General features: G+C 40.9%; 1 protein-coding gene across 3 annotated transcripts in view; it reads left to right on the forward strand.

Moving 5' to 3' along the window:
• Positions 1 to 25,006, forward strand: part of LOC135113685 (hemicentin-2-like) — a 125,431-nt gene that overhangs the window by 92,773 nt on the left and 7,652 nt on the right. For all 3 annotated transcript variants that reach the window (XM_064029159.1, XM_064029157.1, XM_064029158.1), the window contains 6 exons: positions 609 to 856; positions 5,910 to 6,017; positions 6,197 to 6,475; positions 12,784 to 12,935; positions 15,016 to 15,160; positions 16,867 to 17,045. In XM_064029159.1, coding sequence (XP_063885229.1) covers positions 609 to 856; positions 5,910 to 6,017; positions 6,197 to 6,475; positions 12,784 to 12,935; positions 15,016 to 15,160; positions 16,867 to 17,045 — 1,111 coding nt within the window. The remainder of the gene's footprint in view (positions 1 to 608; positions 857 to 5,909; positions 6,018 to 6,196; positions 6,476 to 12,783; positions 12,936 to 15,015; positions 15,161 to 16,866; positions 17,046 to 25,006) is intronic.

Here is a 25,006-nt window from a genome sequence, read left to right on the forward strand (position 1 = left end):
ATTTACAAACTACTGACTCGTGAGCAGAAGTTGTTTAAACTTGAATTAGGTTAAGAGGAAGTATATATGCATAATTGTCTAAAAGTTGGAAATTACAAGTGAGCCATTTAAGTAATTAGGGCAGGTAAGAAAAAAAGGTACAAAAAAATTTAAGTTTACGAATACGTGTATATGAATCTCACTCCATGTATGTGTAGTAGACTTATATAGTGTATACAGTAGACTTTTTATGTTAAAGGCCCACAGAGGTGCCAGTCCCTAAAGAAGACCCAACAGGGTTAACCAAAACTAAAGGAGTGTCTTGAAGGAATTGTAGTCGTAGGAAGGGGAAATACAGAAGCAGCTAGTGAGTTACTGAGTTTAGACTTGAGAGACTTATACAGTATGTTGGACAAGACTCGTTATTGGAATTATGCTGTGTGCTGTGTGTTGTGGTCAATGAAGCATCTGTCTCTATCTATACTGTTTGTTCCTCGGAGCATGGACTTCAGAAAAAGCAGAGCAGACTTGTATGTTGCACGATGCTGGTTATTGGAATTATGATTTGTGCTGTGTTGTGGCCAATAGAACATCTTTATCTATCGATGTATTTTCTTCGTTCCTCGTAGTATGGACTCAAGGAAAAGCAGCCCAGACCAAAGGAAGCGAGTGGGGGAGAGCAGCGCGGGGCAGCGGAGGGCCGGCAGCAGTCGAGCCTCAGACGTGTTCCAGGGGCGCGCTGCCCTCCGGGAGGAAGAGTGGAGCTACTCCCTGATGGTGCGGCAGGTTGGTTTCAGCGACGAGGGGGAGTACCGGTGCAGACTCGACTTCCAGGCATCCCCCACGCACAACGCCAGAGTCAGGCTGCACGTTGTGGGTGAGTTAGCCGCAGCTGTTACTACACACTTATTGATTCTTTTTTCCCTGCATGAAGTGGTCCGGGTGAGGGTACAGAGAGGTGGAAGGAAGCTTATTTGCTGCTGAAAAGTGGTTAATGAGATTAAAATGGATTCATGATAGAGCCTCAGACTGTTAGATAGATAGGCATTTGGATAGATAGATGGATAGTCAGCCAGACAGTCAGTCAGTCAGACAGTCAGTAAACAAGCCAGCCAATCAGTCAATTAGATAAGTAGGTAGATAGGAAGGTAGTTTACTGGTCAAAGCATTACACATCCATTACCTTAAAAGTGACATCACAAACAGTACAATACTAAAAAAAAAAAAAAAAAAAAAAACTACTGTAGTGAGCTAGAACTCCACTAGAACCACACACACACACACACACACACACACACACACATACACACACACACGTGAACCCTTGAGGCATATAAGTGTGCGGCGTTGGCAGGTTGGCAGGCGAGGAATAATGGAGTGTGTGCCGCGGAGAGTGTTTGGTTAAATGTCATGAGATGGAAGTGTTGGTGGAACATGTGTGTGTGTGTGTGTGTGTGTGTGTGTGTGTATGTGTTTGTCTTGCCAGTGTTGCTCCTGCCGCCTGTGTGCTGAGATGGTGGTGGATTGTGGTGGATTGTGGTGGAGAGTGGCGATGCTGGTGGTGCTTCTGATTAATTCCACTCAAGTGAATTCCACTCACGAAGATTCCGCCATGAAAGTTCCATTCAAAATCATTTCTTCTGTAATAATTTCCTTCGTCCTTGCCTAACCTAACTTAACCTAACCTAGCTAAGTCTAACCTAGTCATACCAAACCAAACCAAACCAAACCTAACTTAACATAACCTAACCAAACCTAACTTAACCTAACCTAACCAAACCTAACCTAACCTAGCTAAATCTAATCTAGTCATACCAAACCAAACCAAACCATATCTAACTTAACTTAACCTAACCTAACCTAACCTAACCTAACCTAACCTAACCTAACCAAACCTAACCTAACCTAACCTAACCTAACGAAACGAAACCAAACCAAACCTAAACACACCTAACCTAACCAAACCTAACCTAACCTAACAAAACCTAACTTAACCTAACAAAACCTAACTTAACCTAACCTAACCTAACCTAACTTAGAGGAGGAGGAATTAATTCATGTGGGTGGAAAGTTTGTATGGCAGAAATTAAACTGTAGAAAACTTATGATAGGGCAATTCTATGGTAATGGTGGTGGTGGTGGTGATGGTAGTTTCGTATCTATGCGCGCGGTGTTGTAATGGCGGCGGTGGTAGTAATAGTGATAATGGTAGTGATAGTGATAATTGTAGTGGCAGTGGGAGTGACAGTGGTAGTGGTAGAGGTGGTGGTGGTGGTGGTGGTAGCGGTAATGATGATAGTGGTGTTGGTGGTGGTGACTTTTACTGCCGGTCGATAGTGTATGCGTGAGTGCTTGTTATTTATGTCCTGCCAGTGCTCATAGTGATATTGATGCCACGGGAGGGACGCTGAATGGTGATAGCTTCCTGATGGTGATGGTGATAGCATTGATAGTGATAGTAACCCATAATCATGAAAAAAAAAGAATAGAAATGATAGTTATAGGGTAATTAATAGTATAGTATGGGGTGGTTATAGTGATACACCAATGGACACGTTCACTACACGTTCGCTACTGTTCGTTCGGTACTGCACCTCGTTTTCTGTTGTCCATATACGTTTTTTGTTTCATTTGTGTGTGGAGTGTTTGTTTTGTTTGATGAAGCGGTTAGTGGAGTGTTGCATACGGAACAACAAGTGGGAGACATTCATGCCGATAACTCTTCTGTCCAGGAGAGAGAGAGAGAGAGAGAGAGAGAGAGAGAGAGAGAGAGAGAGAGAGAGAGAGAGAGAGAGAGAGAGAGCATTTTATTTACCACACCGACCGTTTTCCCTTTCCATTCCATATATATGTACATTCTATTTTCCCACCCGTCTCTCTCTCTCTCTCTCTCTCTCTCTCTCTCTCTCTCTCTCTTGAACTAACTAATATCGAAACTGCGTAATGCCTTTAAATTGCCGTTTAATTTCTGTTGTTTTCTTTTTTCTAGCTCATTTATCATTCCCTTTGTTCTCTTATACCTATTATTATCTGCTTTATGATGATGCCTGACTCTTTATTCTCTTCGCACACAAGATTTTTCATTATTCTCATTGTGGCATTATTTTAAGTTTCATTTGTGGTGGTGATTGTCGGTTGGTTACGTGCGCATCTTGTTCTGCTTTATATATATATATATATATATATATATATATATATATATATATATATATATATATATATATATATATATATATATATATATATATATATATATATTGTTTATTTTTGTCTTCGCTTTCATTCAGATCTGAAAGCGTGTGTTTATGTATATTTTTTTCTATTTTTTTTCTCTCTCTCTGTAGCCTCTTAATTATAATCCTCTTTGGCAAACCTTTTTTTTTTTTTTCTATCTCACATGAAATGATAATTTTGAATTAAGTGCGTGTCATTTCCTGTTTCAATAGACGCAGAACGTTCATCATTTCACTTTTTTTTTTTTACTTCATTTTTTCTCGCCGCTCCGTCATCAAAGCATGAATTTATTAGTTTTTTTTTTTTTTTTTTTTTTTTTTTCATTCTGTCAATCAAGAGTACATTACCGCCTGCCTTTTTGAAGCATTAGTTTCCCACTCATGTTAAGCCACCAGTATAAGTTCAGATCTTCTTTTACTGGTTATCGTGGCAGCAACTGGTGATACTCTGACAGAATCTGAAACCACGCAGTATTAAAGGCTTTGTAGCGTATATCTCACTCACTCATTACAATTATTATTATTATTATTATTATTATTATTATTATTATTATTATTATCATTATTATTATCATCATCATCATCTATTTATTTATTTATTTATTTATTTATTTATTTATTTATTTATTTATTTTAAGCGGTTCTTGCACGGTAATTTTAGCAGTGTCGATTACAAGTTTTACCGGAAAGAGTACTAAACTCGCTTCCCTTTCCAACACGATACACTAACAAAACTTAAACCTTCGCAAGTTTTAATGGTTTCTTAATTCGCCGTTTATCATCAGCTGTTAATTAATACAGTCGTGCTCTTATCGCTAAACTCTACGTAGGGGACAGTTATTTATTTATTTATTTTATTTATTTAGTTTTTTTTTTATTTTGTCAGGAAACCAAGTTATTTATTTTTCATCACGTTACATTAAGTTAAAACTATCAGAGGTACTGAAGTCTATAATTCACGCTATTTTTTTTTTTTTCTTTTAGTAAAGCAACACCGTGTCATTCAAATCATTTTTGCAAGGAACCAATTTTTCTCTTTAACACGACACTTTCGCAAAACTATAACCCTCGCAAGTCTGAATGGCTTTCAAATTGGCGTTTTACTGTGTTTTCATTTCCTTTTTTTTTTTCTGAACCTTTTCCCTTTAGAGTAGAAAGTTTACCAGAGAAAGAAACCACTTTGCATTCATCAATATAGAAGCAACACAGACGAAAACCTGAACTTCGACCTTTGAACACTTAAATTACTTCCTAATTCACGTTTCACCAGCTGTTCTCTTAACCTTTCACTGCGACGTGCAATAATTCACACTAGAAGCAATATCTGGAATCTCTATAAGCATTTAAGAGAAAGAAAATGATGAAAAGGAGTACATTTTGCAATTTCTAGCCAGTACAAAGCCTGAAGAGTGTTTGAAGACGGCAGCAGAACAAGAAATGCCCCAAAATATTTAGTAATTAAGAAAAGATGTACTAAATAGTAGTGAATGGAAGGCAATACACTTTTACTCTCCATCGATTACTAAAGAAACAACTGACTCCTTTATCATTTATATTTTTCAATACAATACAAGTAACACTGCCAGAACTTGAACATGAGCCTGCCGTGCGCACGTTTTCATGCCTCCTAATTCGCCCTCCTTTTGATCCCACACGCCTGACTTAACTCCAGAGCTCCTGGGTGATTTGAAAATAGAAATGCTCAAAGTAGAAATGCGAATGTCATCCGTGAGAAGGCTAAACGTGAAAGCCCTTGAGCCCCTCGTTCCCCTGACACCGCGAAACCGCAACTGAGTGTCCACCGCGGCAAGGAGAGGCATGCGTTGTAAATAGAAAAGTTTGCACCGCTGTTTCGCACCTGGAATTATTTTTAACAGAAGGTACGGGTGGCGAGTACGTGTGCTGCGGTCGTTATCTGTCGTTATTTTTTTGTGTGTGTGCAGCTGTATTCGGGTTTTATGGGTGAAAATAAAAGGGGGAATGGTTGCAATGTGCTGCCCCCCCCACCCCCCCCACCATAAAGAAAATACGGTAACAGGCGCCCAGTGTTTTCAGTTTAATTCTTGAGGTGATGTCGAAATGTTCAGGTTCTTATGAGGGATATAAATTAATGCGAGTAGCTACAGGCATTCATATTTTTTAGTATAGTTTTTTTTTGAGGCGGTGTGTGCAAGTCTTGAATTAGGTTTGATGAGGATGAATAGAAATTAATGCAAGTAGAGGAATTCATATATTTTTAGCTTTGATTACCGAGGTGGTGTGTGCAAAAGCTGTAAAATTATGTGAAAGAATATAAAAGGTATATCTATAAAAGAAAATCAGTACGTTATTGTAGTAGAAGTATAACATGATCGCTGAGTCAAAGTAGTATTTTTAGCTTCATTTGTTGAGGTGGTGTGAGCAAAAGTCTTGAATTTATAGGAAAGAATGTAAATGATATATATAAAAAAAATTGTACTTCATTCTAATATAGATAATTTTTCTCAATGTATATGAAAGTGTGACGTAATTAACACGTATCAGTAATGTTGCGCGGAAATTAACAACAATATTTGAAGTACTTTATTGCAGGAGACTAAAAATGTATGATTGATCAAAGAAAAACCCTTGGAATGTGTTTGAAAAAGGATGAAATACTAGATACACATTATAACCGTAAATCTGGGGAGTTTAAATGTTACGTTTTTACTCCTGAAGAACTCCCGAAGCAGCTGCGTATCTACAGCCACGGCGGGGCTTTGGTGGACACGGCAGCGGCGGTGCAGGAGGCCCACCCGCTCACTCTCTCCTGCAGGGCTACGGGAGGTAAGGATTGCCCGTGCTATGTAGGAACTCTCATGGTAGTAGCAGTAGTAGTAGTAGTAATAGTAGTAGTAGTAGTGATAGTAGTAGTAGTAAAAACACCAAATACAAAACACACAAAAGCGAAACCCATGCAGTCTTTGGAGCAGTAATGACCTTGATATCACTGTTAACCTGGGCAGGTGTACCACTTCCCAACGTCACCTGGTGGTCGGGGGCGAAGCTACTGGATTCCACCGTGGAGGAGCGACAGGAGGGCGGGGTGCTCACTACCCTCGACTCCACCACCACCGCCGCCACCAACGCCATCACCACCCTCACGCCCATTAGCTCCTACGTCACCAATACGCTTCACATCGCCGCCGTCACACGCTACCACCTGACTCACAACCTCACCTGTAAGGCAGCCAACACGCCCGTCTTCCCGCCACTCGCAGCGCCCGTCCTCCTCACACAGACAGGTAAGCAGATGCACCTTTGTATTGTCCTTCAGATACGTATTAGCTCAGGTTTTCTACAGTTAAGGTAAGGGTTTTTTTACGTGTCAAGGAGACTAGATAAGAGGAAAATAGGTAAGAGTAGCCTATTCATAACTTGGTGCTTCTTAAAGGTCAAAACTTTGCTAATTTAGGTTCAGAGATATGTTAATGTTTCTGTAGGAATTGCCTTTTCACCAGCAATGAGACCACACCTATTTGCTGTGTTTTTTTTTTTTCTTTTTGACAGACTAACATCAGGAAGTCAGAGAAAGAGTATATATAAACAAAGGTGGTTAATTGAGTTCCAGAGACTTGCCGATATTCATTTAGGAATTGGCGGCTAATTGTAGCAATCAGGCCATTCCAATTTGCCTTTATTATAGAGGGTTTAGCCATAGGAAGCCTCTATTATAGGTAGAAAATAGGTAATTATTTATTATATCAGATAAATAGTTAGATAAATTTATTGTCAATTCGTTGTAGAATACAGTCAAATTTAAACTCATTTTGGCTGGAGCTCCACAATACAATAAAAAAAAGAAAAGAAAAAAATGTTAGAGAAGATTAAATATTACTACGAACTAATAGCAAAAATATTATGATGCAAATTAGCTTTGTAGATCAGCTGGTCAATTTTATGGGGAGATAAATTGATATAAAACTGTAGACGCACCTTGCTATAAACGAGAGATGCACAGAAAACACAGAAGCGCTTGGAAAAATGCTACTCTTTTGACCTTTCCATTTTATTTTTAACGTTTCCCTTTCCTTGAACTATCTTGGTGAGAATAGGAGAGTCAGTATATACATTTTCCCTTGAATTACTTTTCCTCTCTGCTCCAGAATTAGAAGAGTAAGTATAAGTATTTTCCTCTCACTCCTACATACTTACCTCCGACTCTGCTCTTCGTATTGTACTGCTCCCACCGCTGTCTTCGTTACGTATTCATTCTCTTCGCCAACAGCTTATTCTCATCTCTCCTCTGAGTTGCTCTTTCCACCTCCAAGTCTCTGCTTTCCCTGGTTTTCTGTAACTTATTCTCGTTCTCCCTCCCTCCCCCTTCGAGTGCTCTTCTCATAACCCAGTCTTCCTTGCGTATTCTTCCGTTTTCTTTCGCGTGTCCCTCGTGTCCTATAAAGAGTTTCAAAGAGCAAGTAGTGTTGAAAATTGTGGCGATGCTGATTAAGAAACATGGGCGAGATGCCTTTCAGATTTCTCTCGTCTTATTGCTGTTGTTGGTTTCTCTTCCGTTTTCTTTTTCTTTTTCTCGTATTTTAAAGGTGAGACTCATATATTTTCTTTTTCTTTCTCTCTTTCTTTTTTTTTTTCTGTTTGTATAGTTAGTGCGGTAAAATCAAACCAGACTAGGAAGGATTTTAGGCTCAGTTGTTGTTTGGGATCCATCGTAAATCCTTGTAAATCTCTTGTAATTCTTTTCCTCGTGGCAACTTTTAGTTCACGTATGAATATTTGCAAGCTTCGTCTGGTGCTCGCGTATTACCGTTCATCCCGAGGCAAGAAGAAGCAGAGCGCAGGAGTAGACAGTCTGCTTAAAGATACGCTCCTCTTAACCTTTCGGGAGTGCAGAGCAAACATTGTATTATTCAGCGAGGTTTAAATACAACGCGGCTGGCTTTGTGTATTGATGTATTAGCGATGTCTTCCTGGCTAACGCTCGGAGGGATGTAGTTATTGTGTCTTGTATAATGCACGTGATGAGAGAACAGAATAAACCGTGTATTATTCATTGACATTTTAATACAGTGCCGTCCATGTGATTATTGATGTATTAGTATTAGTGCTGTGCTCCTGGCTAACACTTGCTGATAATACGGTCATTGTATCTTGTATAATTCACGTGTTGAGAGAAAAACAGCTAGTCATTTATCTTCCAATAGTTTTATATATTTTCTTGTTTATCTATGTATTTACGTTACGCTCCTTACTAACACACCACGATCCACAACTCCATCTTATAATGCACACACAGCTAAGGAAGGATAAATATGCTGCAGGGAATGTGAGCGTAAGGTTAAGAATCTTTCATAAAACATTCGCTGCATCGCTTGTATCATCGCCAGAAATGTACGTAGCGGAAGAGAGAGAGAGAGAGGGGAAAGAGTCTGACGGGGCGAAGAATGGCTGTTTTGACGTAAGGGAAAGAAGATAAACGAAAACGCAAGGAAGGAAGCTAAGCAAGAGAGCAAGGACAGGAAAAGAAAGAGATACAAGAAAAAATACATACCAGACTGAAAGATATTTGGAATTTGATGTTAGAGAAGGAAGAGCAACAGGAAGAACCAGGATAAGAACGGGGAAAATAAAAGAGAAAATATATGACGGAATGAAAGAATGTGTGTCGATTTGATGTCAGGGAAGAAAGAGAAACAGGAGGAATTAGTATTAGAACACAGAGAGGACGAGAGTAAAAGCAGAGAAACGGAGAGGAAAAATACACGAGAAGCAAGAATAATAAGAGCATTTAGAGGGAAAAAAAATACGAAGCAAAAATGAAAGAAAATGAAAGAGAATCATGAGAACAAAGATAAGCAGGAAGAACAAGAATAAAGGAAAAGAAAAGACATGAGAGACAAGAATAACAAGCGAAAAAGAAGTTTGAAAAAAGAGAAAGAAAACTAGAAACTACTAAGATTCCAAGTCAAAGAAGGAAGATGAGAAGGAAGAACAAGAATAGCAACAGAAAAAAAAGAAGAAAAAGACGTGAGAAACAGGAATAACAAGCGTAAAAAGGCAGAAAATTGAAGAAAAATGAAAAACTATCACGATTTCAAGTCAAAGAACGAAGATACGGAAGAAAAACGAGTAACAGCAAGAAAAAAAAAGAAAAAGGTGAGAAATAAGAACAACAAGCGTAAAAACGTAGAAAATGGAAGAAAAATGAAAAACTATTACGATTCCAAACCCAAAAAAAGGAAGATAAGCAAGAACAACAACAGTAACAACAGGAAAAAATGAAGAAGAATGCCAAAAGAGTAAAAGAACGCGGCGGGATCTTTGTATTTCACGGCGTGTTTGGAGCGTCTCTCTGGGGACAGCGCCGGAAATCCTCCCCACGTCTGCTTACCTGCTTAGGGAGGATTTGCAGGGGCGCGTATTGTGTATGGCACGGCGGCGGGACACGTGATGCAGCAAGGGAATATGATGCGAGAATTGAGAGGCTTCTTACTGTATTATTGCTAAAAGATTATTGCCCAAGATAGTTACGTAGTTAAAAAGAATGTAATGTTTTGTTACAGTATATGTTTCAAGTAGATCGATTAGTCAGTCAGTCAGTCAGTCACTCAGTCAATCAGGAATGTTCAAAGGGAGACAAAGAGTGATAGAGGAATGTTCTCTGGTGGAAAATGGTGTTGAGGCTCCAAGAATTAATCATTGAATCAACCAACCAGTCGATCAGTAACGTTCACGGAAAGATACATTTTGACATACACTTTTCCTTTGCAGACACAGAGAATTGCCCGAACATTTTGACACCACAAGATCAAACACCACCACATCTATTTGTAACTTTACGCCATTTAGATAAAAAAAAATAAAAAAAATAAATAAATAAATAAAATAAATAAATAAAATAACACTTCCACTACATTTAGCATTTTGACAAACTTTTCCTTGTAGGTGGAGAGAATTGACCGAACACTTTAACACCACAAGATCAAACACCACCACATTTACTTGTAACTGCACACTCCGTAGATCAAAAAAGCACCGCGCCGCATTGAGCAGGCAGTGGGGCATTAATTAGCGGTGTAATGCCAGTATATTAGCGCCCCGGAAACTTTTATTGGTTGGTGAAATAAGGAGAAAACACGATCCCTTGCCATGCATGTTGATGAGGCAACTTCCAGGCCACCAATTAGAGAAAGTATCACATTAGCGGGCCCCAGTGATGATCCCGCCTTTTCCTACATTATTTTGCGGGGTCTACGAAATGTCCTAGGGGCGTCCCTGTAGAGCAGCGCCGTTTGTGTTTGCCTGAGTGTTTAAAGTGTTGATTTCTGTTAAAGGAGTGCTGTTGTGAAATGCAAGGTGGGAGTTTTTAAAATGTTGTTGATTTATGTTAAGGGAGTGTTGTTGTGAAGTGCAAGGTGGGAGCGTTTAAAATGTTGATTTATGTTAAGGGAGTGTTTTGAAGTGCGAGGTGGGAGTGTTTAAAATGTTGTTTGTTTATGTTAAAGGAGTGTTATTGTGGAGTGGGAAGTGGGAGTCTTAGTGATTTTTTTCTGGTGCTTCAAGAATTTATTTATTTATTTATTTATTTTTCTGACAGTTAAACAAAATAATGTAAATGAAATGACAAGTAATACGTAACACAAAAGGAAGGGCTCCGAAAAAAAAAAAAAAAAAAATTAAGATGAAAAGGAATATTTGTGATTTCTCGTTGTATTTCAAGAATGTTATTGTTGACAACAGGAAAAAATAAATAATGCATATGGAAATGGAAAAAAAAGAAATGCGTCATAGAAAACGAAAATAAATAAATAGATAAAAACTAGAAATAGAAAAAAAGAAATAGAGAGAAAAATGCACTTCAACATTATAACAGAAGATCACATCCTGAAAAAAAAAGAAAAAAATAATATAATACAAATAAAAAAAATAAAAAAAAACTGAATATGACAATCACACACAATACAATACAACACAACACAATATCACGCTAGACGAAATATTATTAAGAGCAAGAGCAACCCTTCTATTCCCACGGAACTGCATTAATCACAGGTGACTAACTGGTGTACCTCAGTGTGGGAAAAGCAAACACCTGTATAGACCAACCTGTGTCTTGTAAACAAAGGTGACATTAATCTGTGCATCGTGACTCACCCTCAGTTACACACGCTGCTTTATTCAGTCAGTGTCTTTATCACCAATACTTCACCAGCACTGCCTCGCGGATTGAAAAATGACGAAGTTCTTGGTGATAATGATAAAGTTATGATTATTATTGCTGTTGTTGATATTATTATTATTATTATTATTATTATTATTAGTAGTAGTAGTAGTAGTAGTAGTAGTAGTAGAAAAGTAACAGTAGTTATTGTTGTAATAGCAGTAGTAGTAGTAGTAGTAGTAGTAGCAGTAGTAGCAGTAGTAGTAGTAGTAACAACAACAACAACAACAACAACAACAACAATAAAAATAAGAGCAACAGTAATAACAACAATGCTAGTAATACTAATATATCACCAAATATTACTACGTACTTCTAATAACAACAATAATAATAATAATAACAGTGCAAGTCGTGGTAGTGACAATAACAATATATACTAATACTAATACTAATACAACAATAGCAATCTTACAACAATGCTAATAACGATAACAACAGAGGAGGCAATAACACCAACAATACGACCTTTGGACATAAGAAAGCACACCTTAATTACCACACAGAGCAGGTGCACCGCCAGCATAGGGATTCATTTGGCAGCTTGTTTTGATACTGACACAAATAATGACTTACTTTATATATGGAAAATTATTAAAGTCAGTGTTTATACATCGAAATACGAGGGGCTCTGTAACTCCCAGTGCATTATCATTATTCTTTCATCCGGAGAACAATTCCCGCCAAAAGGTAATCGCTTCCCAAAACCTTTCTGATCCTGAATAATATGCAGTTATTGCCTTTCTTTTTAATGATATTCACATTTTTTTTTTCTTTTTTATTCTTTTGTATTGAGATTTCTGTCCTTTGGTATCTGATCCCCCATGAAGGTATTACTGCGCAGGCTTCATTGGTTCATTTCAGTGGACAGGTGCAGTTGATCCCGTCCTGATGATGTTTTAATCCCCTTCGGAGTTTTGTCTATTCGTGAATGCTGTGAATTATTGACTTGTATGTTTGCTCTTGTTAGTCAAGGCAGTTTTTCAAAGTTTTGTTTTATTTTTTTGGGGAAGGTTTGTGTGATTAGGTCTCTCTCTCTCTCTCTCTCTCTCTCTCTCTCTCTCTCTCTCTCTCTCTCTCTCTCTCTCTCTCTCTCTCTCTCTCTCTCTCTCTCTCTCTCGCATCGGCTTTTCTTCTCAGTAATTGCCACCACACGTTAATTAGAGGAATCCTTTAGATCTGGCAAGACTGCATAAAGTTTGGTATTGCGAATGTTTTCTGGCACACACACACACACACACACACACACACACACACACACACACACACACACAGACCATGAAGCATAAAAACAAAATTTCTACAACAGAAAACCGTGTGTGTGTGTGTGTGTGTGTGTGTGTGTGTAAAAGGATGGCCTCTCTCCCCTCACAGACTCACGGCCCAAAGTGAAGCTCCGGGGACCAAACGGAAGGCTATCAGGTGGACGCCAGTACAGATTTACCTGCGAATCAATGGGAGCGCGCCCTCCGCCTGTCCTCTCATGGTGGCTCGCTGGTCAGCTCCTCACCCACAACATCGAGGTGGTAAGTTAGAGACCCCTTACTTTCCCGCACTTTACTCAGCCACTCTGCATAATGAGACGTAACAAGGCTGACATAATTAACACTTTTTTGTCAAGGTAGAACAAAACAATAAGGTTAAAGGGTAATAAAAGTAGATCTGTAAAAGAGATAGAAAGGAATTGGCTCTGAAACAGACTGGCAGATGAGTGGTATAGACTCAGTAATCAGGTTGTTAGTGCTGAGTCGTTAGGGAGTTTTAAAAGACTAGAGAGATTTATGTATGACGACGAAAAGTGAAAATAGGTAGGCATGTTGTTACTGCTGAGCCATTAGGGAGCATTAAAAGGTGATTAGACAAATTTATGGATGAGGATGATAAGTGGAAGCAGGTAGACACATTTTAAACAGGAACTGCCTCGTGAAGACCCGACAACTTTTTACAGTTTCCCTTATTTGTTATCACTCCTATATTCACTCCACTCCACGCCTTCTTCCCCGCACACGTCATGCCACTCCTCACTCCCGAAATGCAAAGTAACATAGGGAACTAGACCTGAATACGAGATCCGGAGTGTGACACCTGTAGGCTCTTGTTTGGACACACCTGTGGTTCTGTCAGGATTCTCAGGCGGCTCGTTTTGTGAGAGGATTTACCTGTGTCGGAGCATAAAGCCAAATTTGCCAGGTAGTGTTTGCGTCTCGCGGCGGCTTTATCTCAATTGTATATATGAATGAAGAGAGATATTCAGTGCAGTAACGGAGAGCTTCCATCTGTGATATCCATATTTACCTTGCTGTCCTCTCTCTCTCTCTCTCTCTCTCTCTCTCTCTCTCTCTCTCTCTCTCTCTCTCTCTCTCTCTCTCTCTCTCGTTCTCGTTCCCTTCCTCTCCTTCTATTTATTTACGTATTTTCTGTTTTCTCCTTTCTCTTCCTCCCATTTAACTCTCTCTCTCTCTCTCTCTCTCTCTCTCTCTCTCTCTCTCTCTCTCTCTCTCTCTCTCTCTCTCTCTCTCTCTCTCTCTCTCTCTCTCCAACGCCTTCCCTTGTCACTCTCTTTATTTACTCTTTCTTTTTCCTTTATCGTCCATCTGCTGTGTACGTTTCCACATTTATCGCTATTTTCTCTCTCCCTGTTCTTTATTTCTTCCTGTCCTTCATCACTTTGTTTTCTCTCTCTCTGTCTCTCTCTCTCTCTCTCTCTCTCTCTCTCTCTCTCTCTCTCTCTCTCTCTCTCTCTCTCTCTCGTTCTTCCTTTTCTTATCCATTGGTCTCTATCTCTTCCTGTCTTTTCTCTCTTTATTGCTTCCCGCCATTTTGTTTCCTTTCCTCTTTCTGTCTTTCGTGTTTTTCCAGCCTATCACTTCCCCTGTGTTCCTTGTTTTCTTTCCTTTCTTTTGTTATTTATTCCCTTCTTTTCCTTCTCCTTTGTTTCCCTCTGTAATCCACGTCTTCCTCTTCTTTATTCACCCTTTCGTATCTCCTTTGTGTTCCTTTCCTTTCCGTCATTTGTTTTGTCTCTCCTCTCCTCTTTGTTGTTCCTCTTCGTTTTGTATTCTTATTAAATATTCTTCGTTTTCTTCCTTCCTTTCTGTTTCAGTTACAAATTCACTTGGCTTCTTTTCTTCCCTTTCTCTGTCTCTTCTCTTTCCTTCGTCTGTACAGTTTCTCCTTCCCTCCTTCCTGTTTTCACACTAACCTCCTTCACACTTCTTCCTTTCTTCTTTTTGTCTTCTTTGTATTTACACCTTTTCATTTCTCTCCCTCCTTCCTCCTCCTTCTCTTTTCTTCGTCATTTCTTTGCACGCCTTTCTATTCCATGCCTGTTTACTAATCGTCATCCTTCTTCTGCTGTTTACTTTCGTTTCTGTCTTCCAAATTCGCCTTTTTCACCTTCTTCCTCTTCCTTTCCCGTTTCTCATCATGTGTTTCTGTTTATTTACTATTTTTCATTTTTTTTTCTTTATTCCTAACTGTTCTTTTGCCGTTTACTCTCATTTCTGTCTTCCGAATTCGCTTTCTCTCCTCTTCCTTTCTTGATTCTTCCTCCTTTTTCCCATTTCACTTCCTCAACACGTGTCTCTGTTCCTTGTCAACCCACAGCGAAGCCCCAGCAAGGACTCGACCGTGTCTCAGCTGAGCATGGTGGCAGCGGCGGCGGATGACGGGGCGGTGCTGGAGTGCCGTTCCGCAGCCCCGACACTGCCGCACCTCACCTCCTCAGACTCCACGCGCCTCACGGTCCACTGTGAGTAGCTAGAACGGCTTCCGAAGATCGCTTTACCTCCGCTTCCTCCTCCTCCTCTACTTGGTACGCGGGAGGGCCTCGTAAGCGCTCTTGGGACTGTAATAAAGTTCTAATTGTCCTTTCAAGGTGCTGGTGCCTTTACTGTCTGTTTAAGGTGTTTTTTTTTTTTTCTCTATTTCTCCCTCGGCGGGTGGTGCAGGAGAGGAGGAGGCCGGGTTGTGGCGGGTCTCGAGGTGTTTGTAAAGAGATTATGACGTAGTTATGATAAGGTTTTAAGAGTCCTTTTGAAACGGCTTGGGCCTCGCCTGAAGTTTAAGAAGAGTTAGAGTGAGGCTTGTGTGTGTTTTTTTCTTTTCTCTCTCTCCTTTTTGTTTTCAGCGGCGATGCGGGAGTTGAAGAAGTGCCGTGAGTTTGTGAGTTTTAAGAGATATACTGCCTCGTGTTTGAGCTTCACACACGTGCCGTAGAGAGTCAAGGAAACAAGGTTAGCCTGGACCTGAGTATGGCTGCCAGGCTGAGACGAAAGTGGAGGTGCGAGGGTGATGGGATAAGGCTGCGGCTGAATTGGGTGAGGCTGATACGGAGACATGACATGACTGGACCAGAGAATCAGTGAGAGGCTGTGACTGAGTGACAAGTGACGAGTAAACAGACCCTCGGAACTGCAACGTGAAAGAAAACGAGAATTGCAGCGGAATATTTTTAAAACCTGCTTGTGTGCGGGTTTAATTGGGTTTACGATTGGACTAAAGAAACTGTGACCGAGTTAAGAGAGAGAGAGAGAGAGAGAGAGAGAGAGAGAGAGAGAGAGAGAGAGAGAGAGAGAGAGAGAGAGAGAGAGAGAGAAATTGTGGTGGAGCAAAGTATGTAGTATTGCAAGAAAGTACCATTGCAAAATCAGATAGTCACGTAGGATATAATAGAGTTTACAACACTAATAGTTAAACAGCGAAACAGAGGGAGAGTACCATGAGAGGAAATCGAATATCTTAACAGTACTCGAACAGCTGTAACATCGTCTCTAAGTACCATTGGACACGTAGGTAGTTAGCAGTAAACATCACATGAATGGGGCGCCAAGGGAGAAAACGGGAAGTGAACTCGGCTGTAAACTCCTTCGGTACTCCTTCGGCAGGGAAGTTTTGCAGCAGTAACTAACTTGTGTTCTCGTTAGCCAAGTGTCTCAGTAGCAGTAAAGGCGCTGGTGCTGTGATGCTGTTAAGGTACTCAGGCACACACTGACACTTGTAGGAAAGCTGGACACAGAAACACACACACACACACACACACACACACACACACACACAGTTGAGTTAACAGGGTTTTCTCAGTAACACAGACATTTTCGTGACCTGAACATAGTCTCTCACTCTTTTTACAACGAGAAATGCAAGAGAGAGAGAGAGAGAGAGAGAGAGAGAGAGAGAGAGAGAGAGAGAGAGAGAGAGAGAGAGAGAGAGAGAGAATAAACACTCCCACATAACCACACCCCTTCACAAACAAAACCTACTTTTCATAACCTTCAGATAACAAGAACACAAGAACACTCCCCATCACTTGCCCCACGCAGCACAAAGGAACACAAAGAAGCAACGAGAACCAAATTTCACCATACACACACACACACACACACAAAAAAAAGACTTAAGATATTAAAACCAACTACTATGGATTCTAACGAAGCACCCCTGCCTCTCCCTTCACAGATGTACCGGAGGCAAGTATAAGTCTGATGCGCTACGGACGGGAAGGAGAAAGTGAGGCGCAGGAGGAAGGCGGATCGAGGGAGGAGGGCGACAGAGGGCTGAGGGCTGGGGACTCTGCCACCCTCACCTGCACAGCGCGAGCCAACCCACCTGCGTACAACTTTACCTTTATGTTCAACGTGAGTATTGCCAGAGAGAGAGAGAGAGAGAGAGAGAGAGAGAGATTGATAATTTGTTGGCTAGTATTGTACAGTTTTTGTTCTTGCTTGAGGATGAGAGAGAGAGAGAGAGAGAGAGAGAGAGAGAGAGAGAGAGAGAGAGAGAGAGAGAGAGAGAGAGAGAGAGAGAGTAAGAGATACAGGTAAATTTTCACAATCTTTTTTTTTCTGAGGCTTAAGATGAGAAAAAAAGTAAAAAAAGTATTATAGATAAAAAAAAAAGAAAAAAAGAAAGAAAAGTGCCTGGTAGCGTTAAAGGAAGAGTAAATTTTCCAATACCAAAGAAAATATAAGGACACAAAATTTATTATTATTATTATTATTATTATTATTATTATTATTATTATTATTATTATTATTATTATTATTCGTGGACGGTTCACATTAAGACAAAGAAAAGGAGAGAAAGAACAATGAAAAAGAGGAAGCAATAAAAGAATAAAGAGGGAATGAAGATAAACATGAAAGTCTATTAAAATATTAAATCTTCTCTCTCGTTTCCCCGCTCTTTTTGTTTATCGGAAATTCCTAGTCACACTTTTCTCTCTCTCTCTCTCTCTCTCTCTCTCTCTCTCTCTCTCTCTCTCTCTCTCTCTCTCTCTCTCTCTCTCTTTAATTCTCTATTTCCCCTTTCTATTAGTATTTTTCCTTCTCATCTTATTCGTGTCTTTCTTTCTTTCTCCTCACTTATCATTTTTCCCACGGTTTCCCTTCCTTCCCTCTCCTTCCCGTCTTTCTATTTTTTTTTCTTGTTTCTCTCTTCCTTCTTTACATGCTCATCCAAACAATTTTCCCTCTCTTCCTCCCTTCCTCTTTCCTTCTCTTTTCCGCTTTCCCTTTTCCATCTCTTCATAACACCATTCTTTATTCTTTCCCTCTTTCCTTCTTCCTCCCCTTACTCTCTCCCATTTTTTCCCTTCCCATCTCTCCCTTTACCATTCCCAACACCACCCCTTCTTTCATTCTCTCTGTTTCTCTTTTTTCCTTCCCCATTTCCTACTTTTCCTTCCTTCCTCCCATTTCTTTCCCATTTCCTCACTATCATTACATCCTCCCACCCACTCCCCACCTTCCTTCTTATCCATCCCTTCATTCTCCCTCCTTCTTTGAGTCTCACCGTAACCAATCAATACATTCCCTTTAAGATTACTAATAAACAGTGGCTGTGTGAGGGCGTAAGTGAGAACCTTTGCTAGACTCAAGGATCACAAGTATTACTCAACCTTACCTCTCCCTCTCTCTTCCTCCCCCGGCCGGCAATTCTCAAGCAAACCCGCGATAAAAGTTTGATTACAGGTATTTTTGTTCCCCCTTGAAATGATTGGAAAATGGGATGAAGGAGATGGGATGGAGACTCAGAAGGCGAGAGGAGGGGTAAGAGAGAGAGAGAGAGAGAGAGAGAGAGAGAGAGAGAGAGAGAGAGAGAGAGACATTGAAACTCAGGCCTCGCAAATCCTATGAAACTCGGACTAGTGAGAGAGAGAGAGAGAGAGAGAGAGAGAGAGAGAGAGAGAGAGAGAGAGAGAGAGAGAGAGAGAGAGACATTGAAACTCAGGCCTCGCAAATCCTATGAAACTCGGACTAGTGAGAGAGAGAGAGAGAGAGAGAGAGAGAGAGAGAGAGAGAGAGAGAGAGAGAGAGAGAGTAATTTCGCCTCATTCTCTCAATCGAAGGTAATTAATGCTTGAAAATGAAAAATGAGTTGAAAATTTGAAAACGAGACAGTTGAAAATTTGGGCGCGATTAAGTTGCTCTCTCTCTCTCTCTCTCTCTCTCTCTCTCTCTCTCTCTCTCTCTCTCTCTCTCTCTCTCTCTCTCTCTCTCTCTCTCTCTCTCTCTCTCTCATCAATTCCTCCTTTACTCACACGCTATAATTTCCCAGTCACTACCTTCTTCTCACTTCACCATCACCACTCCCTGTAATCTCCCTCTTACAATCTCCCTCTCCCAACCTCCCCCTGACTCTCTTCCTCCTCGCTTCCTCTCCCACAACACACACATACACACACACACACACACACACACACACACACACACACACACGAGGCACTCAAGCAAAACCAGAGCTATTTTTTGCTTCTCTCTTTTTTTTTTTTTTGAGTTTCCTTAAGATTCCACTTGTTTATTTTCGTCACCGTTTTCCAAGTTTATCAAGAGAGAGAGAGAGAGAGAGAGAGAGAGAGAGAGAGAGAGAGAGAGAGAGGAGTAAGCCATAAAGTCGATATCCAAGCTTTTGTTCACTGGCAGAACGACTTGTCCGCCATATTAGTTTCCCTCTTTAAACCTTGAATTTCCTCTTGCTTTTCCTCTTGCCTTCCTCTTCCTTCTCTCTCCTCCCCCTTTCCTCTTTCTTCTCCTCGTTTTTTCTCCTTTCCCTCTCTTTTTCTCCTCCCTCCTTCGTCTTTTTCGTCTCTCTCCTTCCCTTCCTTACTTCTCTTCCTCCTCTCTCCTTCTCTCTCCCCTTATCTTCTACCTCCTTCTCTTCCCTCCCTTTCCTTCCTTCTCTCCTTACCTTCCCCTTCCTTCTACTTCCATCCCCTCCGCCTTTCCTCCGATTTTCCTTCTCTCTCTTTTCTCTCCCTACTCTCTTTCTCCTTTCTTTTTTATTTCCCCTTCTGTTCTCACTTCCCCTTCCTCTTATTTCTCTTCCCTTCCGTTTTTTCTTCCTCCTCTCATTCCGCTTCTCTTCGTTCTCCCCTTTCTCTCCTCTTCCTTCTCCTTCCTTCCCCCTTTCTCTTCTCTTTTCTTCCCTTCTTTCTTCCATCTCCCTTCCTTCTGCCTCCTTCTCATCCCTTCCTTTCTCACCCTCTCATTCTCGCTAGTGCTGTTAACGACGCCGCTATTACAACCATTGTGACGTCACGGCGAGCCAGAGAGAGTCGCTAGCCGCGCCCATTAATAGTCCCTATGACCCTTTGCCTGAAAGGTCATCTTCGCTCCTGTCATTACCCAGCGTTCCTCTCTCCTTTGTGTTTACAGTCCCGGCTTATTGAATTTGGTCTATTTGTTTATAAGTGTGCGTGTGTCTGTTTGTATCATCTTTGTTTTGTTTTTGTTTTGTATTATCTTGTTTTTAGTGTTTGGTTTGGTTTGCTGTTGTGTTGTGGGTGTTGGTTGTTTTAAATGTGAGTCCTTTGTTTTTTTTTTTCGTGGTCTTGGTGTAATTTTGTGGTTTATTTGTTGTGTAGTTCTGGTGTTGTGTCTGTTTGTTTGTTTGTTTGTTTGTTTGTTTGTTTGTTTGATTTTTTTTTCTTGGATTTGGAAATGCTGTATTGCTCGGTTTGGATTTACTTGTTAAATTCGTGTGTTTGTCTGTTTTCTTTTTATTTATTTATTTATCTATTTATTTATTTTCTTGGTTAGTGTTTTGAGTTTTCTTTTTTTCTCTCTCATTTGTTTGTGCATTGGTAGAATTTTCTCTTACTTTTTAGCAATTTTATTTTATTTTATCTTTTAATCTTGTCTTCTCAGGGTTTTTGGAAATACGGCGGCCTCGCTGCACAACACTTCCTACTTTCTCGCACCCCTGTTCTGTCCACCTCTCTAATGCAAGATTTAACCAATATTCTCAGTCACTCATTCATTTCTCTGGTAAGCTCTGGAACTGCCTGCCTGCTTCTGTATTTCCACCTTCCTATGACTTGAACTCTTTCAGGAGGGAGGTTTCAAGACACTTATCCTCCAATATTTGATTATCCCTTTTGGCATCACTGGAAAGTGGCACTGGGAACTGGCACTGGAAACTGGCACTGGAAACTGGCACTGGAAACTGGCACTGAAAACTGGCACTGGGAAACTAAGACTGGAAACTGGCACTGGGAGCTGGCACTGGAAACTGGCACTGGAAACTGGTACTAGGAAACTGACACTGGGAGCTGGCACTGGGAATTGGCACTGAAAACTGGCACTAGAAACTGACACTGGGAGCTAGCACTGGAAACTGGCACTGGAAACTGGCACTAGGAAACTAAGACTGGAAACTGGCACTGGAAACTGGCACTAGGAAACTAAGACTGGAAACTGGCACTGGAAACTGGCACTAGGAAACTAAGACTGGAAACTGGCACTGGAAACTGGCACTAGGAAACTAAGACTGGAAACTGGCACTGGGAATTGGCACTGGAGACTGGCACTGGAGACTGGCACTCGAGTGGACCTTTTTTTTTTCTTCATTTTTACTTCTTAGATAAAAAAAAATAATAAATAAATAAATAAATAAAAATCTCACCTTTTCGGTTTCTAAGACTGTGGAATCTTGTCGACGTTGTATTTCCGGTTAACTGATGCGGTTGTCTTTATTTGCACGTATAAACACACACGATTTTCCTTCCTTTTCTCTCAGGAGGGTTTTGTGAATCTTGCTAATGTTCCTCTTCATTCCGGTTCATTGGTTCGGATGTTAATACTGATTCGGTTCCGGATTATTAGGCCAGATGTAAATGGTTACTTGTTTAATGGCTTCCAGGCGGCTTACACACACACACACACACACACACCTCGTAAAAGTCTCTCTCTCTCTCTCTCTCTCTCTCTCTCTCTCTCTCTCTCTCTCTCTCTCTCTCTCTCTCTCTTGTGGTCGATTTCGTAAAGTTTTCTTTCTTTTTCGTCTCTTCCTTCTGCCTCGTTGCTTTATTTTTTTCAGTTTTCATCCTCCCTCTCTCTCTTTTCCCCCTCTGCCTTTGTTAACTTACTCTCTACCCAGTCGTCTGTCAGTCTGTCTGTGTGTCTTTGTCTGTTTCTGTGTGTATGTCTGTCTTTTCGTTTGCTTCTCTCTATTTGTCTTTCTATCTGTGTCTGTGTTTTTGTCTGTTTTTATGTAACTGTCTGTCCGTCTCTCTCTCTCTCTCTCTCTCTCTCTCTCTCTCTCTCTCTCTCTCTCTCTCTCTCTCTCTCTCTCTCTCTCTCTCTCTCTCTCTCTCTCTCTCTCTCTCTCTCTCTCTCTCTCTCTCTCTCTCTCTCTCTAAATTGCTTTAATATCATACTATTTCTCTCACACTTCTAACCCGTTGAACTTTACTCACAATTTAAAGGCAGAGAGAGAGAGAGAGAGAGAGAGAGAGAGAGAGAGAGAGAGAGAGAGAGAGAGAGAGAGAGAGAGAGAGCTTCACCTTGATTGCCAGACTCAAGACTTCGCTCCCTGAATTTTTCCCAGTGTTCATAAATTTTGGACTTTTGATGGTGCGAAAAATCTTTGCTCCCCACTTTATACATTCTTTTCATTCAATTTTCACTTATTTATTTACTTTTCTTCCCTTCATGATCTTTGATTAACTCCACATATCACCATACGAACACTTTGTTGAGGTAAATGAAGTAGGTGCTTAAAAGGGGAAAAAAAAAGTAAAAAAAAAAAGAAATTGAACTGACATAAAACAGGAGATATGGAGAGAGGAAGAGAGAGAAAGAAAGAAAAACGAAGAGGAAGAAGATAAATAGAACAAAAGACAAGAAAATACCCTAAACTCCCTTGCACCGAAGCTTTTATGCAATGGCAGGAGTAGAGAGAAAAAAAGAGGCACACACACACACACACACACACACACACACACACACACACACACACACACACACACACACACACACACACACACAAAGGCAACCCCGTAAAAATCCCTGGTCACCTGTTGCCTGTGGGACTCCGTGGGCAGGTGAGACAGATTCTGGGCTGACTTCATCCCTTTTTCCACCTTCATCTCCCTTCCCTTCCCTCCCCACCTCCCTCCTGCCTCCCCACAACCTCCCTCCACTTTTTTCCAACCTCCTTCGGTCTTTTTCCTTCATTTCAGTCTCCTTTCAACCTCCTCCAGCTCTACTAGTCTTCTCCAGCCTCCTACAGCCTTCTTTAGCTTCCTTTCCATTCCTCCACCCCCGTCCAGCCTCTCCCCAGTCTTTCCCAGCCTCCTCTACCTTCTCTTTAGTTTCCTCCAGTCTTCTCCCTTTCTTCTACATCTAGCCTTTCTCCAGTCCTTCCCAGCCTTCCTCCAGCTTCTCCACAGCTTCCTCCAAACTTCTTTCCTTTTCTCCTTCCCCAGCTTCCCTCTCCCCTCCTCTGAGCCTCTCTTCCCTTTCCTCCTTCAACCAGCTTCTCTTCACCCTTCCTTCAATCTCTCCTATACCTCCCCATTGCCTCCTCTCCTCTCCTCCCTACCCCTCCCGGTGTTATCCTCCCTTCGCTACCGTCAAATAGCCTGAGCATAAATCCTCTACATCCGAGGTAAATGTGTTTTATTCAACAATACGGCCCGTCCAAATTCAGTAGTGTGTAATGTGAGTGCATTAGCCTGTGGTGGTGGTGGTGGTGGTGGTGGTGGCGGTGGCGGTGGCGGTGGTTCTCGCTGATGATGCTTCTCTATAATCTGTTTTCCCCTTGATAAAACGGGACTTCGTTATTGGCATGTGTCGTAATGTGATAACACCGGCGTTCCGTAAGGCAGAGAGGGAAGGCATTGATGGGACGGACTACTAAATGCTTCACGCCAAAACAGCATTACCTGGCAGTTACTCGTGCCGCCGCCTGTCACATCCCTCTTCCTCCTGGGTCTGCGCGACGCTTGCTTTGGTTCATTGTTCCACGTGCTCATTCCTATTCGATTTGTACGCATGAAATTCACTGTACTTTGAGATATTACTGTATTTGGGATAACTGTACTTAATGCGGGTGTAATGCAGTTTTGTGGTCCATTAAAACCCTTTCACTGTGATACGAAACAATGAACAGCACCAGAAGTAATGCATGAGGTCTTAACAAGCATCCACAAGAAAGAAGGAGGTTGAAAATAATAGATTTTGCAAATTCTACCCAGTTTAAAGGTCGGAGGTGGCTGTAGAACAAGTAAAAATGTCTCAGAGTGATTGCTAATTAAGGAAAGATGTAGCAAATAGCAGTTGTGGACATGAAATTCACTTGACTTTACGAAATATTACTGTACTTGGCCAACTGAACGTAAGGTGAATGTAAAACAGTTCATTACTCCACATATTAATTTCAGTTTGATTTTATATACATGAAATTCTTGACTATTTGGACCTGATTATATTACAACTCGGGTAATTGAACGTAAGGTGTGTGCAGAACGATTCATTACTCCACATATCACGCTTCTATTCGATTTATGGCCATCAGATTCACTGGACTTGAGATGATGTCGTACTTGGGCAGTTGTACGTAAGGAGAATGTAAAACAGGTCATTCATAAGTCATGTATTAATTTCTCTTCGATGGAATGAACATGAAATTCTTGATTGCATTGACTTGTCTTGATTACTCTGTTACAACTTGGGTAATTGAACCTAACTTGGGTGTAAAGCAGTTCATTAGTCCATGTATTAAATTTCTATACGATTTATGGACATTAAATGCTCTGAAGTTTGAGATATTACGCTCGGGGCAGCTGTGCGTGAGATGGACGTAAAACAATACATTAGTTCATGTACTAAATTTATATTCGATTTATGGACATGAAATTCACTGGACCGAGACATTACCACCGGGCAGCTGTGCGGGAGGTGTGGCAGCCAGCGCGACGGTACGTGTGTTGTGTCCGGTGCAACATTCACATCCCGAGGCTCGAGCACAGCGCCAGTGTGACTCCAGCAAGGCGCGGGCTGAAGGGAAACCCGCAGGTGACACAGCTTAATTTTTCTGGCGCGTGCAAGTTGGTTGTGTACAGGATGTCTTTCAGTTTTCACATAGATTTCTTGGATCTGCTTCCTGGACAAAGCGAGTAGTGAGAACTCAGCCCACGCTCGGTGACTCAAATGACGTCAATAAGTCTAGACAACTCGTTCATTACTGAAGGCTCTCACGTGTCACCGCCATGTTTGTGAAACTGTAGAGGCGTGTCAGTACTAAAAACGTTGTAGGAAAACAATTTGCGTAGATGCAGAGAGAAATGGTAATAAAAGATTAATTTTGTCTTTAG

This window comes from Scylla paramamosain, chromosome 26 (genome assembly GCF_035594125.1).
Source record: "Scylla paramamosain isolate STU-SP2022 chromosome 26, ASM3559412v1, whole genome shotgun sequence".
In the NCBI taxonomy this organism is placed as follows: Eukaryota; Metazoa; Arthropoda; class Malacostraca; order Decapoda; family Portunidae; genus Scylla; species Scylla paramamosain.